The following is an 18,184-nucleotide window of genomic DNA, read 5'->3' on the forward strand; positions in this document are numbered from 1 at the left end:
CATAGTAAATAAAACACAGTGTTAGACTTCAACCACCAATCCTCCCTAACCTGAATTTCAACACGCAGTTGAACGTATTTGTTTTTCCATGTTTTCTAAGCAGTGATACCCACACATAATGCCTTCTGCCTTACAAATTTAAGGATTGAGGAAGCACTAGTAAGGGATTAAAAAGAGGCTGCTAAAAATTCTAGTTTATCAGATAACTGGTATGTCAGACACCCAACATTTCTGATCCCCAAATCTGAAATGACACAGTATATGAAGTATGAAGCTATTTACCATAGATACCACAAAGACAAAACAAGCAGAACTAAGTTAAAATGCAAGTTATTTATTAAAAAACCCATTCACGAAATAGAATGATTAATTAGAGCTGCAAGCAGCTAATGTCAACTGCATGGCAGCGAGAATGAAGTACAGTGGCTCAGATAAAGGTTGTCCTCACAAGGATGTTCCTGGAAAAGGAAAAAGAGGTTACGTAGTATTTACATAAGCAAGAGGTGCCAGATTCTACAATGATGTACACTGTGCCCAGCCTAATTGTTTTTGTAACTCATCATTTTGGTTTGAGATGCCTTGTCTTTTTTTTACTTTGGGAATGCAGAGCACTCTTGCTAATCATTACCTTATAAAAGCTTACCTTTTTAGCCATGAACTCGGACAGATGAGTTTCTGGTTTTTTAATTTTTTTTTTTTAAACAGAGTTGATAAGACAGTTGTAGCAGACTCCTCCCTAGAAAAGTAAAGAACCTTTAGAACTAGCTCTTTTCTGAGACCAAGTCCCATCTCAAGCTAAACCTCCCACCTCCCATTAATGTTCCACCCATCCTCCCACCATTTGGGGAAAAGATTCTAATGCATTACTTTGAGCCATTGTTTTAAGGAAATGGGTCAAAGGAAGATAAATAAAATTAAAGGGCAAAAATATATTATGATATTAGTATTTAATGTGCTCACTTCCTTCAATTGGGAGCCACCAAAAGTAGGGTGTCAATTTAAAACAATTCATCTCCAGAAAAACCAAGTTCAGCTTAACTGGACTAGTTTTGGCTCAATTTATTAAGGAAAATGTAACAAAACTGGATTTTAGGTAACTATATGGATGTAAGTAAAATCTGTTCTTACCTACAAGCATAGCAATAAAACCTTTCCTCCTGGTTCTGACTGCTAGTCCTAAGAGTCAGGTGTGCCTTACTCTTGTCTGCCTCCTTCCTTGCGATGATCACTGAAACTTCACTCCCTCCTAGCTTTCAAGGAGCGTGTCGTGGCCTGTCCCTGGCTTATCTGTACTCCACATACCACAAGTGTCTACTCTCAGCTGTAGAGTGTCTGAGCTCGGAGCCATTCGCGCTATACTTGCTAGCAGTTCCTAGTAGCTGAACATCTCTCCTGGATCTTTAAAGGCATTGTCACGAATCCTGAGGTATCTGCAAACTCCCTCAATAGTTAAGGTTCCACCTGCTATTGCAAACTCAGCCAATATCATGGAACTATCATCCATGCTTTCCCACCCACCACCACCTCCCACCCTCCTCCAACCACCCTCCTCCCCAAACTTCCGAGTAACACACCCATGGGATGGAATATACAATTCCTATTGGTAAACAAATCTCTATGCTACTAGGTACAATGGCACTGAAATTATGAGGGTAAAGGTAAGGCTCAAAATAACCTATGTACAAATGACAATTATTGGATATTAACTGTTAAAGGTTTAGAAATCATTTTCTATACAATTAACACTATAGGATGGTCATGTAATCTTGTGCCATATAAAGGAAAACTGCAGTTAACACAAAATTATGTGGAAAAAATTGTGACTCCTTCTACTTCTATAGTTCCAATTTTTAATTTAACTACTGTGGTTAACCTATACACTTCTGAAGACCCACCCAACCAGAATCCAGTAAAACTGCAGTTTTCCTTTAATGTAAGCCTATTTTTATGTTCATTAAAATTCTTACTGGTACTAGTCATTTTAAAAAGGTCTCCCAAACACTTCTAATCTGTGGATTTATGGGGTGGCATTAGCCAGCAGCTGGTTTCTATTATCTGGCAGAGCTTTGAACTTGAACTGTGGTAGAAGCACTCAACATTATCAGGGGTAGTGGGTAGGGGAAAAGTCCAAATCTCTGCCAGTCCCAAATCCATACAGTTGTCATTTCATTCAAGAGAATTAAATCGTTTATTGATTACACATAATAATGGTTGATACACAAGCTTCATTCCCATCTATAATTTTATCTGGTACCATCATTCAATTTAGGTATATTGCATAGGATATGCCAACAATCATCTTTATAACCAATAATTCCATGATTTTCCTTGGATGACCCCTTTTAATGGTGAACTTTAGGTCACAACAGTAACCGTCAGTTCAACTACACCAAGGTTTCTGAAGACAATGGCTTCTCCACCCAAGCAGGTTGTAAATGAATTTCAAATAGAACCTGGCATCACCCTGAAGGAATTCTATCTTCACACTTTTGGGGAAGTTTACCAAAATGGCTTCAGAGTAGACTAACTTTACACAGCACATTAAAAAAAAAAAAAAGACACATTTATTCAGCGTCATGATCAGACTATTACATTTAGCAATCAACAGCATGGGTGCAAAAAAAAAAAATCTACATTAAAACCCTTTGTTGGAATGCTTTACACTTTCCACAGAACAGAAACTAAAATAACCTGTTATACAATTAGTCACAAATACAGTCCTCGAGTTTTTTTGCCCATACACATGAGTATTGTCTAAAACATGTCTTCTTTGTAGCAGCTAGGCCCTGCCACCACTGTGCTTGGCTGAGTTCACAAATCTGTTGTAACCTGTAGCTTCCCTGTCACTTCTCTGGCTCTCCTCTCCTGCTAAGCTTTGTTTCCTGTTGAACAATATGGAATAAAGTTGTTAATCTAAACATATTAAGACTCATGGCTACAATCCAACAGCAAGTTTTGTTCCCACAAATTTTGCTGATCTGAATATTAACTTAACATCCACAATTTTACTGCAATTACAATGTTAACTATGTTGCACTGCTCAGCTACATTAGGGTTACTGGGTTCATCAGCAATTTAAGAAATCATGTCACACAAAAAGGTGCTTACTTACCTGGGAATAATTAAAACCTTCTGCCACTGCCATAGCTACTGCTGCTACTGGAACCACCATAGCCACCTGATAACAAAATTTTTCTTTTAAGGTTTGGAAGTGCCAATAGTAATGCTTTTATATTTAAGATAATGAATAATGTTCAAAAGCTTAAATGGAAGAATTTGACTATTTTAAAATGGCCCCAATAGAACTGACAATGGAGGTGTTGTAAAGAGATCACATTATTTTTCCAATTTAATTGCAAATTAGCCCCTTTGAAGGTTTTCAATCGTCAGCTTTAAGATTTCAATTTTAGAGATGGGGGGGGGTCTTGCTTTATTGCCCAGGCTGGACTTGATTCCTGGGCTTAAGGAATCCTCCTGCAACAGCCTCCCAAGTAGCTGGACTACAGGTACCTATCATAAATTCCCAGCTTTTTACTGCTCACACATATACCACCTTAAAGAGCTAATCCATTGCCTTCCAGGAGTATAGATACATTCAGTCCTCTGACATTATCCAATATTACATACACACTATACCTTGGTTTCGTGGTTTGGCAAAATATTGGCCTCCACCACCATAGGGGCCAGAGCTTCTGCCTCCAAAATTTCCTCCCTTCATGGGTCCAAAATTTGAAGACTGATTGTTGTAATTGCCAAAATCATTGTAGCTTCCACCACCTCCAAAATTGCTTCCTAGGAACGGAAAGAGAGCCTTTGTCTGTTACTTGAGGAAGATGACAGGTCTTAATTCTGTTTAGTGTTTTGAATAAAAGAAGGTTGTATTATCTGCCTGCCTTCTTCCCCAACTCTGGTGGCTCCAAATCTTTGTAGTTCATTCTCTGGGGAAGGCATGCAGTGCGATGATCTAACTTGCTGTGACAGTAAGAGTTTTTCATGGTGGCATTTATGAGCATACTCTCCAGTCTTTTAAGGCCTTTATGGATTCAGGGCCACTGCAAACATAAGTTCCTTGGATGTATAAACTAAATGTCTAAGGTCCCAAAGGAGTTAAGATACTAAATCCTGCCATGATGCTAACCTAACTCAAAACAAATTACTATCCACTTATCCATCTACTTATTTGGGAGTGAGGCGGCCCCAGCTTAAAGCTAGGAGGAGGTAGCATAGCAAGCCTATTTTTAATATACCATGCAGTGTACCACACAATGCTTTAAGAGCTTCAAACCCCAACATAGGCACAAATTCTAAAAGGCTAATCTAGCTATCACACCAAGTACTTGGATCACTGGATACCTACCACTACCACCGCCAAAGCCGCCTCCGCCTCCTCCGTTGTTATAGCTGTCATAGCTGCCACTCCCGCCATAGCCACTGCCCTGGTTTCCATAACCCTGTCCACCACTTCCATAGCCTCTGCTTCCACCAGAGTAACCAGGGCCGCCTCCTCCATAACCACCTATAAGGATACAATTCTTCTCAATAAGACAAAAGTATTTAACAATAAAAATTTGTTCAATGGCTAAAGGCCTGCTCACAGCATGCGTGTTATGGGCCAAGTTGAACTTGTCATGCACTAGAGTTTTAGTCTCTACTAGCCTACTCTAAAGATAGAGATTGCCAGATATTTTTACCCATGTACTCCTTAAAAGAACTTACCATCATTACCAAATCCATTGTACCCATCCCCACTGCCACCATATCCACCACCACCACGGCTGCCACCAAAGCCACCTGGAAGGAAACAAAGTTTTAGATTAGAAGTACACATGAACTGCATTTACGTCTTGGAAACACCCCACCCTACTGTAAATAAAAAAGATTTGCATATTAAAGATCTTAACTTCTGGTTAGAAAAAACTACATTTAGATAAAACATAACTGTGAAATTACAGGCCAGGGGTACATACTATTGCAAAATATAAAAACGACAAGTCATACAGGGAAATCAAATTACAAGCTTTCTATTAATTTTTAGTACATCTTAGCTAACCACACATACCTCGACCACTGAAATTTCCTCCACGGCCAAAGTTGTCATTCCCACCAAAACCACCTCCACGACCGCCACCAAAGTTTCCAGAACCACTTCGACCTTAAGAGATTAAGTTTAAGTGTTAAACCATACATATTGGAATAACTCGAGGTTACCTTTAAGGTTTAATTAAACAACAAATATACCTCTTTGGCTGGATGAAGCACTGGCCATCTCTTGCTTCGACAGGGCTTTCCTTACTTCACAGTTGTGGCCATTCACAGTATGGTATTTCTGAACTAAAAAAATTTTCAAGATAAACAGAACATAATCTTAGGGTTTAGAATACCCCAGGGATTTTGGAACCCTTAGTAAATGCCAGTGATCTGATACTTACTGACAATCTTATCCACAGAATCATGGTCATCAAAGGTTACAAAAGCAAAGCCCCTCTTCTTGCCACTGCCTCTGTCAGTCATGATTTCAATCACTTCAATCTTCCCATACTGTTCAAAATAGTCTCTTAGGTGATGTTCTTCAGTATCTTCTTTAATGCCACCAACAAAGATCTTTTTCACAGTTAAGTGGGCACCTGGTCTTTGAGAATCCTAACAGGAGGAAAACCATTTATGCTTCTTAGATTAGCAAAACCCCCCAATCAAGTTTTTAAGTTTAAAGTACTCCAAGTCTGAGTCCACTAGCAGCACATCTCCAAATGAGTATGGGAAGAGGCATAGGAAAAAACAAACAAACAAACAAACAAACAGAAAACACTCACTTCTCTAGAGACAGCTCTCTTTGGTTCCACAACTCTTCCATCCACCTTGTGTGGCCGTGCATTCATTGCCGCATCCACCTCCTCCACTGTGGCATATGTGACAAACCCAAAGCCCCTGGAGCGCTTGGTATTTGGATCTCTCATTACCTGAGAAAAGTGTTAATTCACTTAGTACATATCCTGACCCCAGAAATTACTGACACTAACTTTTTGAGTAAGAGTAAACTTAACATCAGTTCTTCATACAAAGCCCTACAGTGTCCCACTACCCTAGGTTTAAAACGCAGCTTTTTAAATCAGAAAACAAGTTCCTCTGGCAGTTTACTTCTAACTATGATCCCATTAACCTTTATTAATATTCAGATAGTAACTGCACAAAGGTAAACCAAGGGAATTGACTAATTCTATTGCCTCTTGTCCCTTCCAAATCTTACCACACAGTCCGTGAGCGTTCCCCATTGCTCAAAATGGCTCCTCAGACTCTCATCGGTCGTTTCAAAGCTCAACCCTCCGATGAATAGCTTCCGCAGCTGTTCGGGTTCTTTAGGGGACTAAAACGGGAAAATACATTAAACGGGGCTTTAGTACGATACAGTTTCCATTAAGGAGTAGCAAAACTAGACGCTAGCATTCGCAGCACTTATTGTTCGTCCAGGTCGCAACAAAACACGTGCTTCCCCCCCTTAGGGGAGGTGGTACGCTGGGGGCTGGGAGTGCCGGAAAGCCGCAAGCGCATGCGTCCCTACTCTCCCTCTGACGCACGCGCAACAAAAGGCCTGGCCGGGAGGGGTGCATCGCCAAAAAGGGATTAATAGCTCTTTAAGTAACTCGCTCACCGAGACAAGGCAAAAAGTACACCGTATGTGCCACAGAATTTTGCAACGAGTAACGAGCCAGGTGTGATAACCAGTGGTTGGCGGACGGCGGCCTCATGGCGACGGAGAGGACAAAATGGCGACTTGAACTTTGGGAGGGGTAGGCCCTGGCAGCGACCGAAGAACCGTCGAATGGGCTGATGCAAGCAACGAAACCAAGGCGCATCCTACCGAATTGAGGCTGGGGCAAGGAAGAAATTCAAATTGCAAAGGGCTTGTGACTCACCTCTGACTTAGACATGACGGCAGTGGGAAGAGACACTTAAACGATGCTTCCTCGGCGGCGTCCACAGGCAGAAAGGAGCAAGCTAACGAACGTATCTGCCAGCCTACCTTCGGCCTCTCTTTTTTATCCCGCCTCCTAGCCTTCGGCATTGGTAGACTCCGCCCCTACCTAACTCTGATTGGATAATTGAAATCTCTTACCCCTACTATTGGCCCGTGGCCCACACTGCTGTGTAACGTCATGCGTTTGGGCAGTCTACGTAGTCTCCACCCCTTGAAGTCCATTGGTTCTTGAGTAATTTTATCCTTAACCAGTTTGATTGGGTAGCCGAATAATCATTGATACTTGAATCTATCTAGGGTGTTTAAACGTCTTTTTAATACTACACTTCCAAATACTACATTTAACTCGCTTGACAAAACATTATTAATACTATGCGTTAAAAAGTAGATAGCCTGTGACAATTTTTTTGCAACAACCGCCTGTTGAGCGCATGTGTAGTAAAATGGAGAATTTACGCAGGCGCATTAAGAAGTTCCGCCTGCCTCTTGGAAACACGTGAAATGGCGGGCGGGAGAGGGCGGTAAACCTACGGCGCCTGCGTCGTGGCGGGAGTTGGGCTCTGCTTTGCGCATGCCTAATGGGCGGAGAAAGGGTCTGGGCCCAGGATTGGTTGCGCAGGCGCAGGGAAGGATCCGTTTTGGCGGGCGGTTGGCGTTGCGCAGAAGGCGGCGGCAGAGGTGGCTTGTGGTGCCGTCTCACCATAGAGGAATAGGGCAGAAGGTAGCGTGAGTGATCATTCTCGATCCCGGGTAAGTGGCACACAGTCTTATCTACCCATGCGAGGGCTTGAACTGACTCCAATTGGGCCCGTTATTGTGTGAAATGAATGGACTGCGGGGTGGGGGAAAGTGAAGGGGCAGCGGTGGGTCGGGCCAACCAATAGTAGAGCAGGGGGCGGGATGTCTTATCCCTGTAGGTACTTTGGAGCTGTGCGGCCGACGAGTGTGACTGGCGAGTGTGTAGGCCAATTGTGTCTGCCTTGAGCTGCCGACTGATCGGCCCTTGGGCCATCGGAATGCGGGAGGCGGGGTTTCCCCTCCTGAGCAGCGTCTCACTGAGCCAGTGAGCACCGAGCGCGCGGTAGGTTGGGCTTCTCCAAGAGGCAGCGGTTTGACTCCAATGGGGAATGCGGGGGTCGGGCGGTTAAATGGATGGACCAAATCTGGAGCCGGTAGGCGGACAGGCGGACAGCCTAAGCAAGGCGCTCGGACACGTAGTCCAATCGGCTCTACAAACCAGGGAAGTCTTAGGCTTGGGGTTGTGAGGAAGGGGATTTAATCCCGTGATGGCGTGGGAAGGTGGATATTTTATCCACAATGACTTCTAACGAAGCTTTTAGGCCTTCATCCCGTACACCTCCTTGTTAGGGAAAGCGTACGTTTGCTCCTGTATGCCTCGAATTGGGCATTTTCCCCCCCACTTCGGTACGTCCCACAGTCCACCAGTTTAGATTTTGGGGAACGGGGGAGGTTTTTTGATTTTGAAAACTTGCTTCTTTAGGAAGGCGGACTTAAAAGGAATAAGATAAGTCTATGTAGAGTCGTGGAAAGGCGTCTGAGGAAAATCTCCATCATAATAATGCACACTCCCACGGACAGGTATATTTATAGGTCCATAGGTAAAGTTTTGGAAATCTACACATCAAAATGTGGTAGTTATAGGGACACAGTGGGATCGAGGCAAGTTGGTTCTCTATTGTTTAAATCTTTGCCGGGATAATAAATTGTAATTAAAATTAAATAAAAATGAACTCTGTTGTTTTTGTGTTTCCAGTCATAATCACATACTTCTCACCACCTCTTTTCTCTTTTTCATTATTCATGTTTCCAATGCTTTTAGTTTTTACCGGGAAATTTAACCACGCATATATATTTACACCATCAAAGATTTCCTAAGCCCCTCTTTCTGCTGTTCGTTTGAGGATGTCTGACTTTGGCTAAAAAGGAAGCAGCTTAAAAAGAGTGATATTTAGGGTTTTGAGGACAGAAGACTCATACATACATCACCTGGATTATTTTTTGCCCTTTGATTAGGTTTCTGTCAAAGTGTAATTTACATGCAGTCTGTCTCATGTTGGCAATGCCCACTCTACTTATTCCAGGATCTTTGGAAAAGATACAAATTTTCATTACATATTGGCTGTATCAGTCTTACTGCTTTATTGTTCACAGATTTATTTAGGGTCAAGGGAAAATACTTAAATACTGTCAGAAAATCAACTGTTTATGAAGTACATTTAGGATTAGAGACCTTTCTGACTTTATACCAAAGACAAATAATTTTAGTGACGCTTATAATGAACAGAGGAGAGATTTCCATGTTCTCTGGCACTTGCAAAAGGACAAACCTATATTTTATACTTGGTTATAAACCTGTTTGTAGATATGCTAATAATGCAGTTGCTGAGCTTCTAAGAACTAAAGGGATGTGAGTTAAGGCTATCTGTCTTGGATTTATTTAGGTTTGAAAGGAATACAATCTTGATCTACAGCAGAGTTTCTCAACCTCAGCACTATTGATGTTTTGAGCCACATAATTCTTCATTGAGAGGGTGGGTGCATATCCTGTGCATCTGTGCATTGTAAAATGTTTGGCAGCATCCCTGGCCTTGACCCACTAGATGCCAGTAGCATCTCACTTCTCCCCACACCCCTATTTGTGACAATCAAAATGTCTCCAGACATTGCAAAAAGAGGGAGGAGGGGTGTTGAAATCTCCCGTAGTTGAATACCCTTAATCTAAAATGCTAGAGTTTGCTGGGCTCAGTAACATGAGGCTGTAGTCCCAGCTACTCAGGAGGCCGAGGCAGGAGGATTGCTTGAGCCCAGGAGTTCTAGGCTGTAGTATATGATGATGGCGTTAGGTGTAAAGGTGGGAGAACATGGGTGGTAAATGGATTACTAAATCCTAATGTTTATCTCTTCAGATATAGAATGGATCATTATTCCACTGGATAAAAGGAAATTTTCATTAAGGTTTTTTACCATTTCTTGCAATTTAAACATACAATTGGTTGCATCTTGTGTTTGCTTTGTTTCCTAAAATAATGGCAATTGTGTTTTTGAAGAAAGTAGACTTTGCCCCAGATTCTGCTTACATTTTTCACTTGAATTAAGCCTCTTTCCTTTCCTGAGATTCTTTTGAATCAGTGTCTCAAACATTTTTGACTTTGACCCTCAGTAAGAAATATATTAACATTTTACACTGACCCTGTACATCCCTTGAAACAAGTTTCACTAAACAAATGTGCAAAGCACTCTGATATTGTCTCATCTACAGCATGCTATTTCATTTTCTTAAAAAAGTCGATTTGGACTGAACTGGTTTCACAGCTGTTTAAAGGCCTGTAGTTTTGGGTGGCGCTGGGGTGGGGAGAATAACACTGATCTGAAGAATAGGTAACAAAGCAATCATGCCACCTTAGGTTACTCCTAGTGAATTCCTCCCATTTCCAGCCCCATGTACTTGTACAGATGGTCCTCAACTTATAATGGCTCCATTTAGGATTTTTCAACCTTAAAATGGTGCAACAGGAATACACATTTAGTAGAAACTGTACTTTGAGTACCCCATACAACCATTCTGTTCTCACTTTGAATACAGTATTCAATAAACTACATGAGATATTCAACACTTTATTAATAGGCTTTGTGTTAGATGATTTTGCCCAACTGTAGGCTAATTTAACTGTTGTGAACATGTTTAAGGTAGTCTAGGCTAAGGTATGATGTCAGTAGGTTAGGTGTATTAAATACACTTTATTTTTTGTTGTTAAGAGAGTCCCACTCTGTCGCCTGGGCTAAACTCACAGCAACCTCAAACTCTTGTGCTCAAGCGATCCTCCTGCTTCAGCCTCCTGAGTAGCTGGGACTACGGCCATGCACCACCACACCGCTAATTTTTCTATTTTTAGTAGAGACAAGGTCTCACTCTTGCTCAGACTAGTCTCAAACTCTTGACCTCATGTGATCCTCCTGCCTCAGTCTCCCAGAGTGCTAGGATTACAGGCGTGAGGCACCGCGCCTGGCTTAAATGCACTTTAAAATACAGTATTTTCAATTTATGATGGGTTTATCAGGACATAACCCCATCTTAAGTCAAAGAGCGTCTGTGTAAACAGATTAATTGGTGACCTTTTCTTCCTGTTTTTACTGATGCATTTTACTTTGAAAGGTTATAGGACCTGAACTGAGACTTCCTACTTTGGTGTGCAAGGAAAAATTGCTTGTTTTACTGTGAAGTCTCTTACAATACAGTGGTAGGTGTGATGAACATTTTTCTGATGGGGAACTTTTAGTGTGTAATTTTTCGTTGAAATTCTGAGATCACATTGAAAGTCCTAACTTTAGAAATATTTTTTTGCCTTTAGAGAACTTGGTTTGGTTAAATTATATCCCTCTGTTAATAATACAAAGTGTTGAGCCCCAGTCACGAAACTTAAAGCACTTGTGCTTGGTACTTAAAGACATACTGTTGCAACCAGTTCTAAAAGGGTTGTTCTCAAAAAGGGAAAATAACATATCTTCACTAGTCTGTGTGAAAACTAAGTAGAAAGCTTCTATCTGGGTACTAGGTGATCAGGATGATGATTGGGGAAAGAAAAAGAAAGAGCATACATCTGAAGTAACTGGATTTTTATATGGCTAGGAAAGTTCTGGAGATTCTCAGAGCCCTTACCAATACTTGAGAAAAGAGAAAAAGGTTTGGTATCCAGGGTACAAAGATTTCTGAAGAAGGCTAATGAGTCTTTTTTACTTTTATTTAGGTATTTATGTAACCACTTAGCATGATTTCCATATCTTATTGGAATAGCCTATTTAATAGTTTCCCATAGTAAAGCATTTCTAGCTTTTATTTTGTCATTTCACCTGGTTTATTTTTATTTCCATTCACCTTACATGAAGCCTAAAGCTGTTATGGTTATTGATTTCAAAAGTAATAAATTATAGTGCAGGTTACAACTTGACTCAGTATAGCTATTTACATATCGTTATTCATGAGCTTGGACTCTGGGTAATCATCATCTTTTTCGCCTGATATAAACTTTGATTTTACTTCCATACTTACAGAGGATGACTTTAACTGATCATTGTACTGACAGGAAGGAGTCCCGGTCATCCTGAGAGGAGTTAGCTTGTACAGAGTCCAAGATGCAGATTTGTTGGATTTCTGCAAGCGACTCGAAGCCACATATTTATTTCTGATGACAACTTTACACTTGTGCTGGAAGAACACCCACAGTGACAACTGCTGCCTATGTTTAGTCTGTCCAGGAGCTCTACCAGCTAGCGTGTTTGCAGAAAAACCTACACTGTTCTTGTTAGCAGCTATGTAAATATTAGACCTTTCTGAGTTTGTCTTCTCAGGTCTGCCAGTTTATTTTTGGGCAAATCGTATCCTGTGGTTGCCTCACTTTACCCTTTGAAGTGAGGGATTAAACATTTTAGGCATTTTTTGGGCATTTTTAGGCATTACTTGAAGCACAATTCTTTTTGGATCAATAAATGGTTTTACATGTGTCTAGTTTATGATTTTTTATTTTTTATCTTTCAGACAGAGTCTCGCTCTGTTGCCTAGGCTAGAGTGCCCTGGTGTCAGCCTCATTCACGGCAACCTCAAACTCCTGGGCTCAAGTGATCCCTCTGCCTCAGCCTCCCAAATAGCTGGGACTACAAGAACATGCCACCATGCCTGGCTAATTTTTTCTATTTTTAGTAGAGACAGGGTCTCACTCTTGCTCGGGCTGGTCTCGAACTCCTGACCTCAGGCAGTCTTCCTGCCTCAGTCTCCCAGAGTGCTAGGATTACAGGCGTGAGCCACCGCTCCCAGCCAAGTTTATGATTTTTAAATTTTTATTTCCCGTGTGCATTAGTTTCTCATGGCTGCTATAATAAATTACCACAGACTTGGATTAAAACAAGAGGAATTTATTCATTTCACAATTCTAGAGGCCAGAAGTCTGCAATCAAGTTGTTGAGCCCCTTCTGGAGGCTCTAGGGGGGAGTCTGTTCCTTGATGGTGGTCAGCATTCCTAGGCTTATAGCTCATCTTTCTTTGCTCTGATTTCATATTGTCTTCACCTTTGTGTATTTGTCTCAAAAGTTCATCTGCTTCTCTCATAAGGATACATGTGATTGCATTTAAGACTCAACTTGGGTCGGGCGCAGTGGCTCAAACCTGTAATCCTAACACTCTGGGAGGCCGAGGTGGGTGGATTGTTTGAGCTCAGGAGTTGGAGACCAGCCTGAGCAAGAGTGAGACCCCATCTCTACTAAAAATAGAAAGAAACTAGCTGGACAATTAAAAATATATAGAAAAAATTAGCCGGGCATGGTGGTCCCAGCTACTCAGGAGGCTGAGGCTGAGGCAGTAGGATCGCTTGAGCCCAGGAGTTTGAGGTTGCTGTGAGCTAGGCTGACGCCACGGCACTCTAGCCTGGGCAACAGAGTGAGACTCTGTCTCAAAAAAAAAAAAAAAATTAAATAAATAAATAAAGACTCAGTTGGATGAACCAGGATAAATTCCTTCCTTCATATCTTTTAGTCACATCTTTTGCTATATAAGGTAATATTCACAGGTTCAAGGATTAAGATATGAATCTCTTTTTGGGGGCCACCATTCAGACCATTACACCTTGATTCCTTAATCCCTTTCCAAATAAATTTGACCTCATTCAAAAAAGAAAAGGTTGTTTTGAAAAATGAAAAAGGCAAATGAAAAATAAAAGGCTCAGTAACCTGTATTCTCAACCTACTCCTGCAATTCAGTAACTAGTGATATACCCTTGGGTGGGTCATTTGCCATCTTTGGTCCTTAGTTTCTTCATCTTATATGGAATGAGTTGGATAAGTGATAGCTCACAGCCTTCTTGACCTCAAACTTTCATGAAATGACTCCTAAGTCATCTTGGAGTTTTTTGTTTTTTGTTTTTTTAATTTTTATTTATTTTTATTTATTTATTTATTTTTTATTTTCTCAGCAATAGGAGTTTGTTTTTTAAGTGAATAATTTCACGTGCAAATTAAACATTCCAAATTCTAACATTTTGGGCCAGTATAGTCCTGTGGTGTTCTTGCCTAGGACTTGAAGGATAGAAGACTGAGTTGTTGGTTAATTGTCAGCTCCTTGGGATATTAACATAGGGTAACAAAACTGCTTGTTAACTGTGCTTAAACCTTTTTGAAGAAAAGATTTTCTACAAAGAGTGTAATGGACTAACTGGGCCATTTTTACTCTCCTAATGAGGCTGTGGACCATGTAGTCTGGATTTCCTTTAAATAATAGTATTCATCAAAATTAAACACTGACAGATTTTTCTACCTTAAACTAGGTTATGGAGAGAGTAAAAATTTTCACGTCTGAATCTTAATCTTCAGATTTACCAAGTGTCTCTTCCATTGTGCTTCATTGCTAGGAAGGACACTAGAAGGCATGAGCTTGAGATGATGTACTTGAGAGGACTGTTTCAAGATCAAGTTTTATAACACACTCATTATTTATTTCTTCCATGGAGAGGAGGAACCAAATTGAATTCAAGTATTTCTCTGATTGTAATCTACGTTTCTTAGAATAAAGCAAGTTCATATCTGAGCCAGCGGGCATAATTATGTCGGAAAAAAATGCCCTGTGCTGAAGAGGTCAACTAACAGGCTGGGAAATCTTAAGTTTGGTTTCTGAGGCAAATCCTTGAACTCCTTGTGCCTTGTTCCTCATCCCTAAATCAGTACAACTCACCTCATGGAGTTGTGAAGGGTAATATACTGCTAATTTGTTCAGTATTTCACAATAATAAATTATGTGTAAAGATCTGATAAAACATAGGCAAACCTCATTTATATGAGTAGTTGGAGACAAGCATAGATAAAACTTACAGATAATAAAGAAAATTCATTAAAATTTTTTTACTTCCTCTATTACCAAACATTTTTACTGTCTGCTTCCTATATATTTTCCAAAGTATTTTCTTGTTCTTTTTTCATAATAGACTTATGAGATAAGTAAGGCAAATAACTAACACCAGGTTATATAATAAAGGAATCAGTTCATCAAGAGGACATAACTAAATGTTTATACAGCTAATAATAAAGCTTCAGAATACACAAAGGAAAAAAGAAAATGAAATAATAGACATCTGCAATTGTATCTGTGAATTTCAGGACCTTTTATTAATTGATAAGACAAGTAGACAGAAAATCAGTAAGGAAATAGAAAACTTGAACAGCATTATGAAATAACCTGATATAATTGACACTTGTAGAATAGTACACATAGCAACAGCAGAAGACACATGCTTTTCAAGTGCACCTTTAACATTTACCCAGACAGACTATCTTCTGGGTCATAAAACAAGTCTCAGATTCAAAAGGATTCAATCATATAAAGTCTGTATTTTCTGGCCTTAGTGTAATTAAGTTAAAAATCAGTAACAGACATCTGGAAAAATATGCAAATATTTGGAAGCTACACAACACACTTCTAAGTAACCCACAGAGATCAAAGAGGAAATTACAAAGGAAATTAGGAAATATTTTGAACTGAATGAAAATGAGAAGATGACATATCAGAAAACTTGGGGGACTTGGGGTACCACGCCTGTAATCCCAGGTACTGGGAGGATTGCATAAGGCCAGGAGTTAGAGAGCAGCCCAGTAACATAACAGGGCACTTATCTCTTTAAAAAAAGAAGACAAATTAGCCAAGTACAGTGGCACGCCTATAGTCCCAGCCACCTGGGGCTGAGGTGAGAGGATCACTTGAGCCCAGGAGTTTGAAGCTGCAGTGAGCTATGATGGCACCACTGCACTCCAGCCTGGATGACAGAGCAGGACCCTATCTCTAAAAAGAAAAACAAAACAAAAAACTGGGATGCAGTTCAGGAAATTCTTAGAGGGAAATTTGTAGCTTTAAGCACTTCACCTACAAAAGCAGGTCTAAAGTCAATGATTTAGGTTTCCACCTAAGAACCTAGAAAAAGGAGCACATGAAATCCAAAAATAAGCAGAAGAAAGAAAACAGTAAAGATGAAAGCAGTAATTACACCATTACACAATCAACTTCCATTAAAAAGAAAGCAGTAATTAATGGAATAGAGAAACAATAAAACAACAGAGAAAGTCAATGAAACTGAAAGTTGATTCTTTGGGATTAATAAAATTGATAAATTAGGGGGAAAAAGGCAGATTACCAGTATTAGGAAATAGGGGATATCACTACTGATCCTATAGATATTAAAATAATAAGGGAATATTATGAAAAACTATGCCAATACAATGTCTTAGATGAAATTAATCACTTCCTTGCAAGACAAACTACCAAAGCTTACTGAAGAAATTACAGAAACTCACTAGCCCTGTTATCTATTAAGGAAAAGGGATTTGTAGTTATTATAAAAACTATACCACAAAGAAAACTCCAGGTTCAGATGGCTTCACTGGAGAATTTTATGAAAGCTTTCAGGAAGAAATAATATCAATTCCACACAAAATTCCAGAAAATAGAAGTGGGAACACTTATCAAAGCATTAGTTATTTTTACCTTCACCCACTATCAGACATTTAACTTATATTTGCTTTATATTTTTCAAAGCGTTCTCTTGTTTTTCCTACAGACAGATGTATAAGTAGGGCAAATAGCTAACACCCTTAAGGTTCAGTGAACTATCCAGTTTGATCTTTTAGTGATCTAGTTGGGATAGAACCCACACCTACTTATTTCTGGTCCTGATCTTTCCGCTGTTAACAAATTGCCTTTTTAGTAGCTTTTCTTGTAACCATCTCTGGAGAATTGTGCTGACTTAAAGACAGAGAAACTTTTTTTTTTTTGAGACAGAGTCTCGCTCTGTTGCCCGGGCTAGAGTGAGTGCCGTGGCGTCAGCCTAGCTCACAGCAACCTCAAACTCCTGGGATTAAGTGATCCTACTGCCTCAACCTCCCGGGTAGCTGGGACTACAGGCATGCACCACCATGCCCGGCTAATTTTTTCTATATATGTTTTAGTTGGCCAGATAATTTCTTTCTATTTTTAGTAGAGACAGGGTCTCGCTCTTGCTCAGGCTGGTCTCGAACTCCTGACCTTGAGCGATCCACCTGCCTCGGCCTCCCAGAGTGCTAGGATTACAGGCGTGAGCCACCGCGCCTGGCCAAGACAGAGAAACTTTTAAAATTCTCAGCCCTTACATTAAAACCTGGAATAGACTGTGCCCATGCAATGTTTGACGTTTATTAGACCTTCAATAAATATCCTGTAACCAACCAAATAATTTATAACAAGGATCGGAATTACTATATTATCCTTTGGCATAAGGTTTGAATTGGGAATGTAGTTGGAAACTGGACAAAAAGAATCAGAAAAATCTTACTTGGCTTAAGTAACATGTCAAAACAGTCAGTTGATGAGCTGGGTGGCCTGATATTGGCCATAGCTTTAGCCATTTTTCTGATGGTGCCCTTTCTTTGCATTTAACTATCAATATATCTGAAGTGTAGAGTACACTTTTATGATATTGTGGCATAGTAACTCACACTTAAATGTCAATAGAGACACTTGCAAAGACCTGCAAGGTTCAATAACTTCTGGTATGGGTTTGTTTCTCCTGTCATCACCCATTATGTATTTTTTTACAGCTTTTAAATTGCCACAGAGAGAAATTGGTCAGGATCATAATAGATGGCCCAGGAGCTGCCAAGGATACCCTTGTATGGGATGAGAAAAGTTCAATACTGGCTTGATTTTATTTATCTAAATTGTAGACTATGACTTCAGTAAAATTCATGTTGCAAATATACCAAGGTGATGGCAAAGCACAAAATTATGCCATATGTTGAAGGAATGCTCTGTTTTACTCCCTGTAGTTTTATAGTCTGAATATTTCTTATTCCAATTATATAAAAATTTATTTTTTGTCAGCATTTATTAGCCAGATTTTAGTATATTGATTTAAATTCTAATATCTTAACAATTAAATTAGAGATATTTTAGCAATTTTAGTTTATGGTTATGCAAATTAATTTTTTTTTTTTTTTTTTTTTTTTTTTTTTTGAGACAAAGTGTCACTTTGTTGCCCGGGCTAGAGTGAGTGCCGTGGCGTCAGCCTCGCTGACAGCAACCTCAAACTCCTGGGCTTAAGCGATCCTACTGCCTCAGCCTCCCGAGTAGCTGGGACTACAGGCATGTGCCACCATGGCCGGCTAATTTTTTCTATATATATTTTT

At 40.0% G+C, this 18,184-nt stretch overlaps 2 protein-coding genes across 5 annotated transcripts in view; one reads left to right on the forward strand and one right to left on the reverse strand.

Annotated features, from left to right (window-relative positions):
* Positions 1-314: 314 nt before the first annotated feature.
* Positions 315-7,039, reverse strand: HNRNPA1 (heterogeneous nuclear ribonucleoprotein A1). Of its 3 annotated transcripts, XR_006735794.1 has the most exons (12): positions 6,912-7,039; positions 6,245-6,361; positions 5,811-5,957; positions 5,430-5,640; positions 5,239-5,331; positions 5,060-5,152; positions 4,717-4,791; positions 4,358-4,516; positions 3,637-3,792; positions 3,113-3,178; positions 644-736; positions 315-458 (listed from the first exon to the last, which is right to left on the reverse strand). XR_006735794.1 is itself a non-coding variant. In XM_045553801.1 (11 exons), exons 1-10 carry the CDS (start codon positions 6,924-6,926, stop codon positions 3,123-3,125), a joined length of 1,122 nt encoding a protein of 373 aa, XP_045409757.1. In that variant the 5' UTR covers positions 6,927-7,039; the 3' UTR covers positions 2,170-2,882; positions 3,113-3,122. The 3 variants fall into 3 exon arrangements, 2 of the variants coding, with proteins under 2 accessions (XP_045409757.1, XP_045409759.1); XM_045553801.1 differs by lacking the exons at positions 315-458; positions 644-736 and adding an exon at positions 2,170-2,882; XM_045553803.1 differs by lacking the exons at positions 315-458; positions 644-736; positions 4,358-4,516 and adding an exon at positions 2,170-2,882.
* A 546-nt stretch (positions 7,040-7,585) lies between these two features.
* CBX5 (chromobox 5) overlaps positions 7,586-18,184 on the forward strand; it is a 30,103-nt gene continuing 19,504 nt past the window's right edge. The window contains exon 1 of one of the 2 annotated variants that reach the window (XM_045553807.1): positions 7,586-7,723. The gene's annotated coding sequence lies outside the window, so the exon portion shown is untranslated. The remainder of the gene's footprint in view (positions 7,724-18,184) is intronic. The other variant, XM_045553804.1, reaches the window with a different exon arrangement.

Source organism: Lemur catta, chromosome 6, assembly GCF_020740605.2.
Source record: "Lemur catta isolate mLemCat1 chromosome 6, mLemCat1.pri, whole genome shotgun sequence".
Lineage (NCBI taxonomy): Eukaryota > Metazoa > Chordata > Mammalia > Primates > Lemuridae > Lemur > Lemur catta.

Excerpts from the sequence above, each read along its gene's own strand:
- HNRNPA1 (XM_045553801.1), bottom strand. Across the intron at positions 5,641-5,810 it reads AGAGAGCTGTCTCTAGAGAA|GATTCTCAAAGACCAGGTGC; the intron begins GTGAGTGTTTTC and ends TCCTCCTGTTAG. Across the intron at positions 3,179-3,636 it reads TGCCAAACCACGAAACCAAG|GTGGCTATGGTGGTTCCAGT; the intron begins GTATAGTGTGTA and ends TTTTGTTATCAG.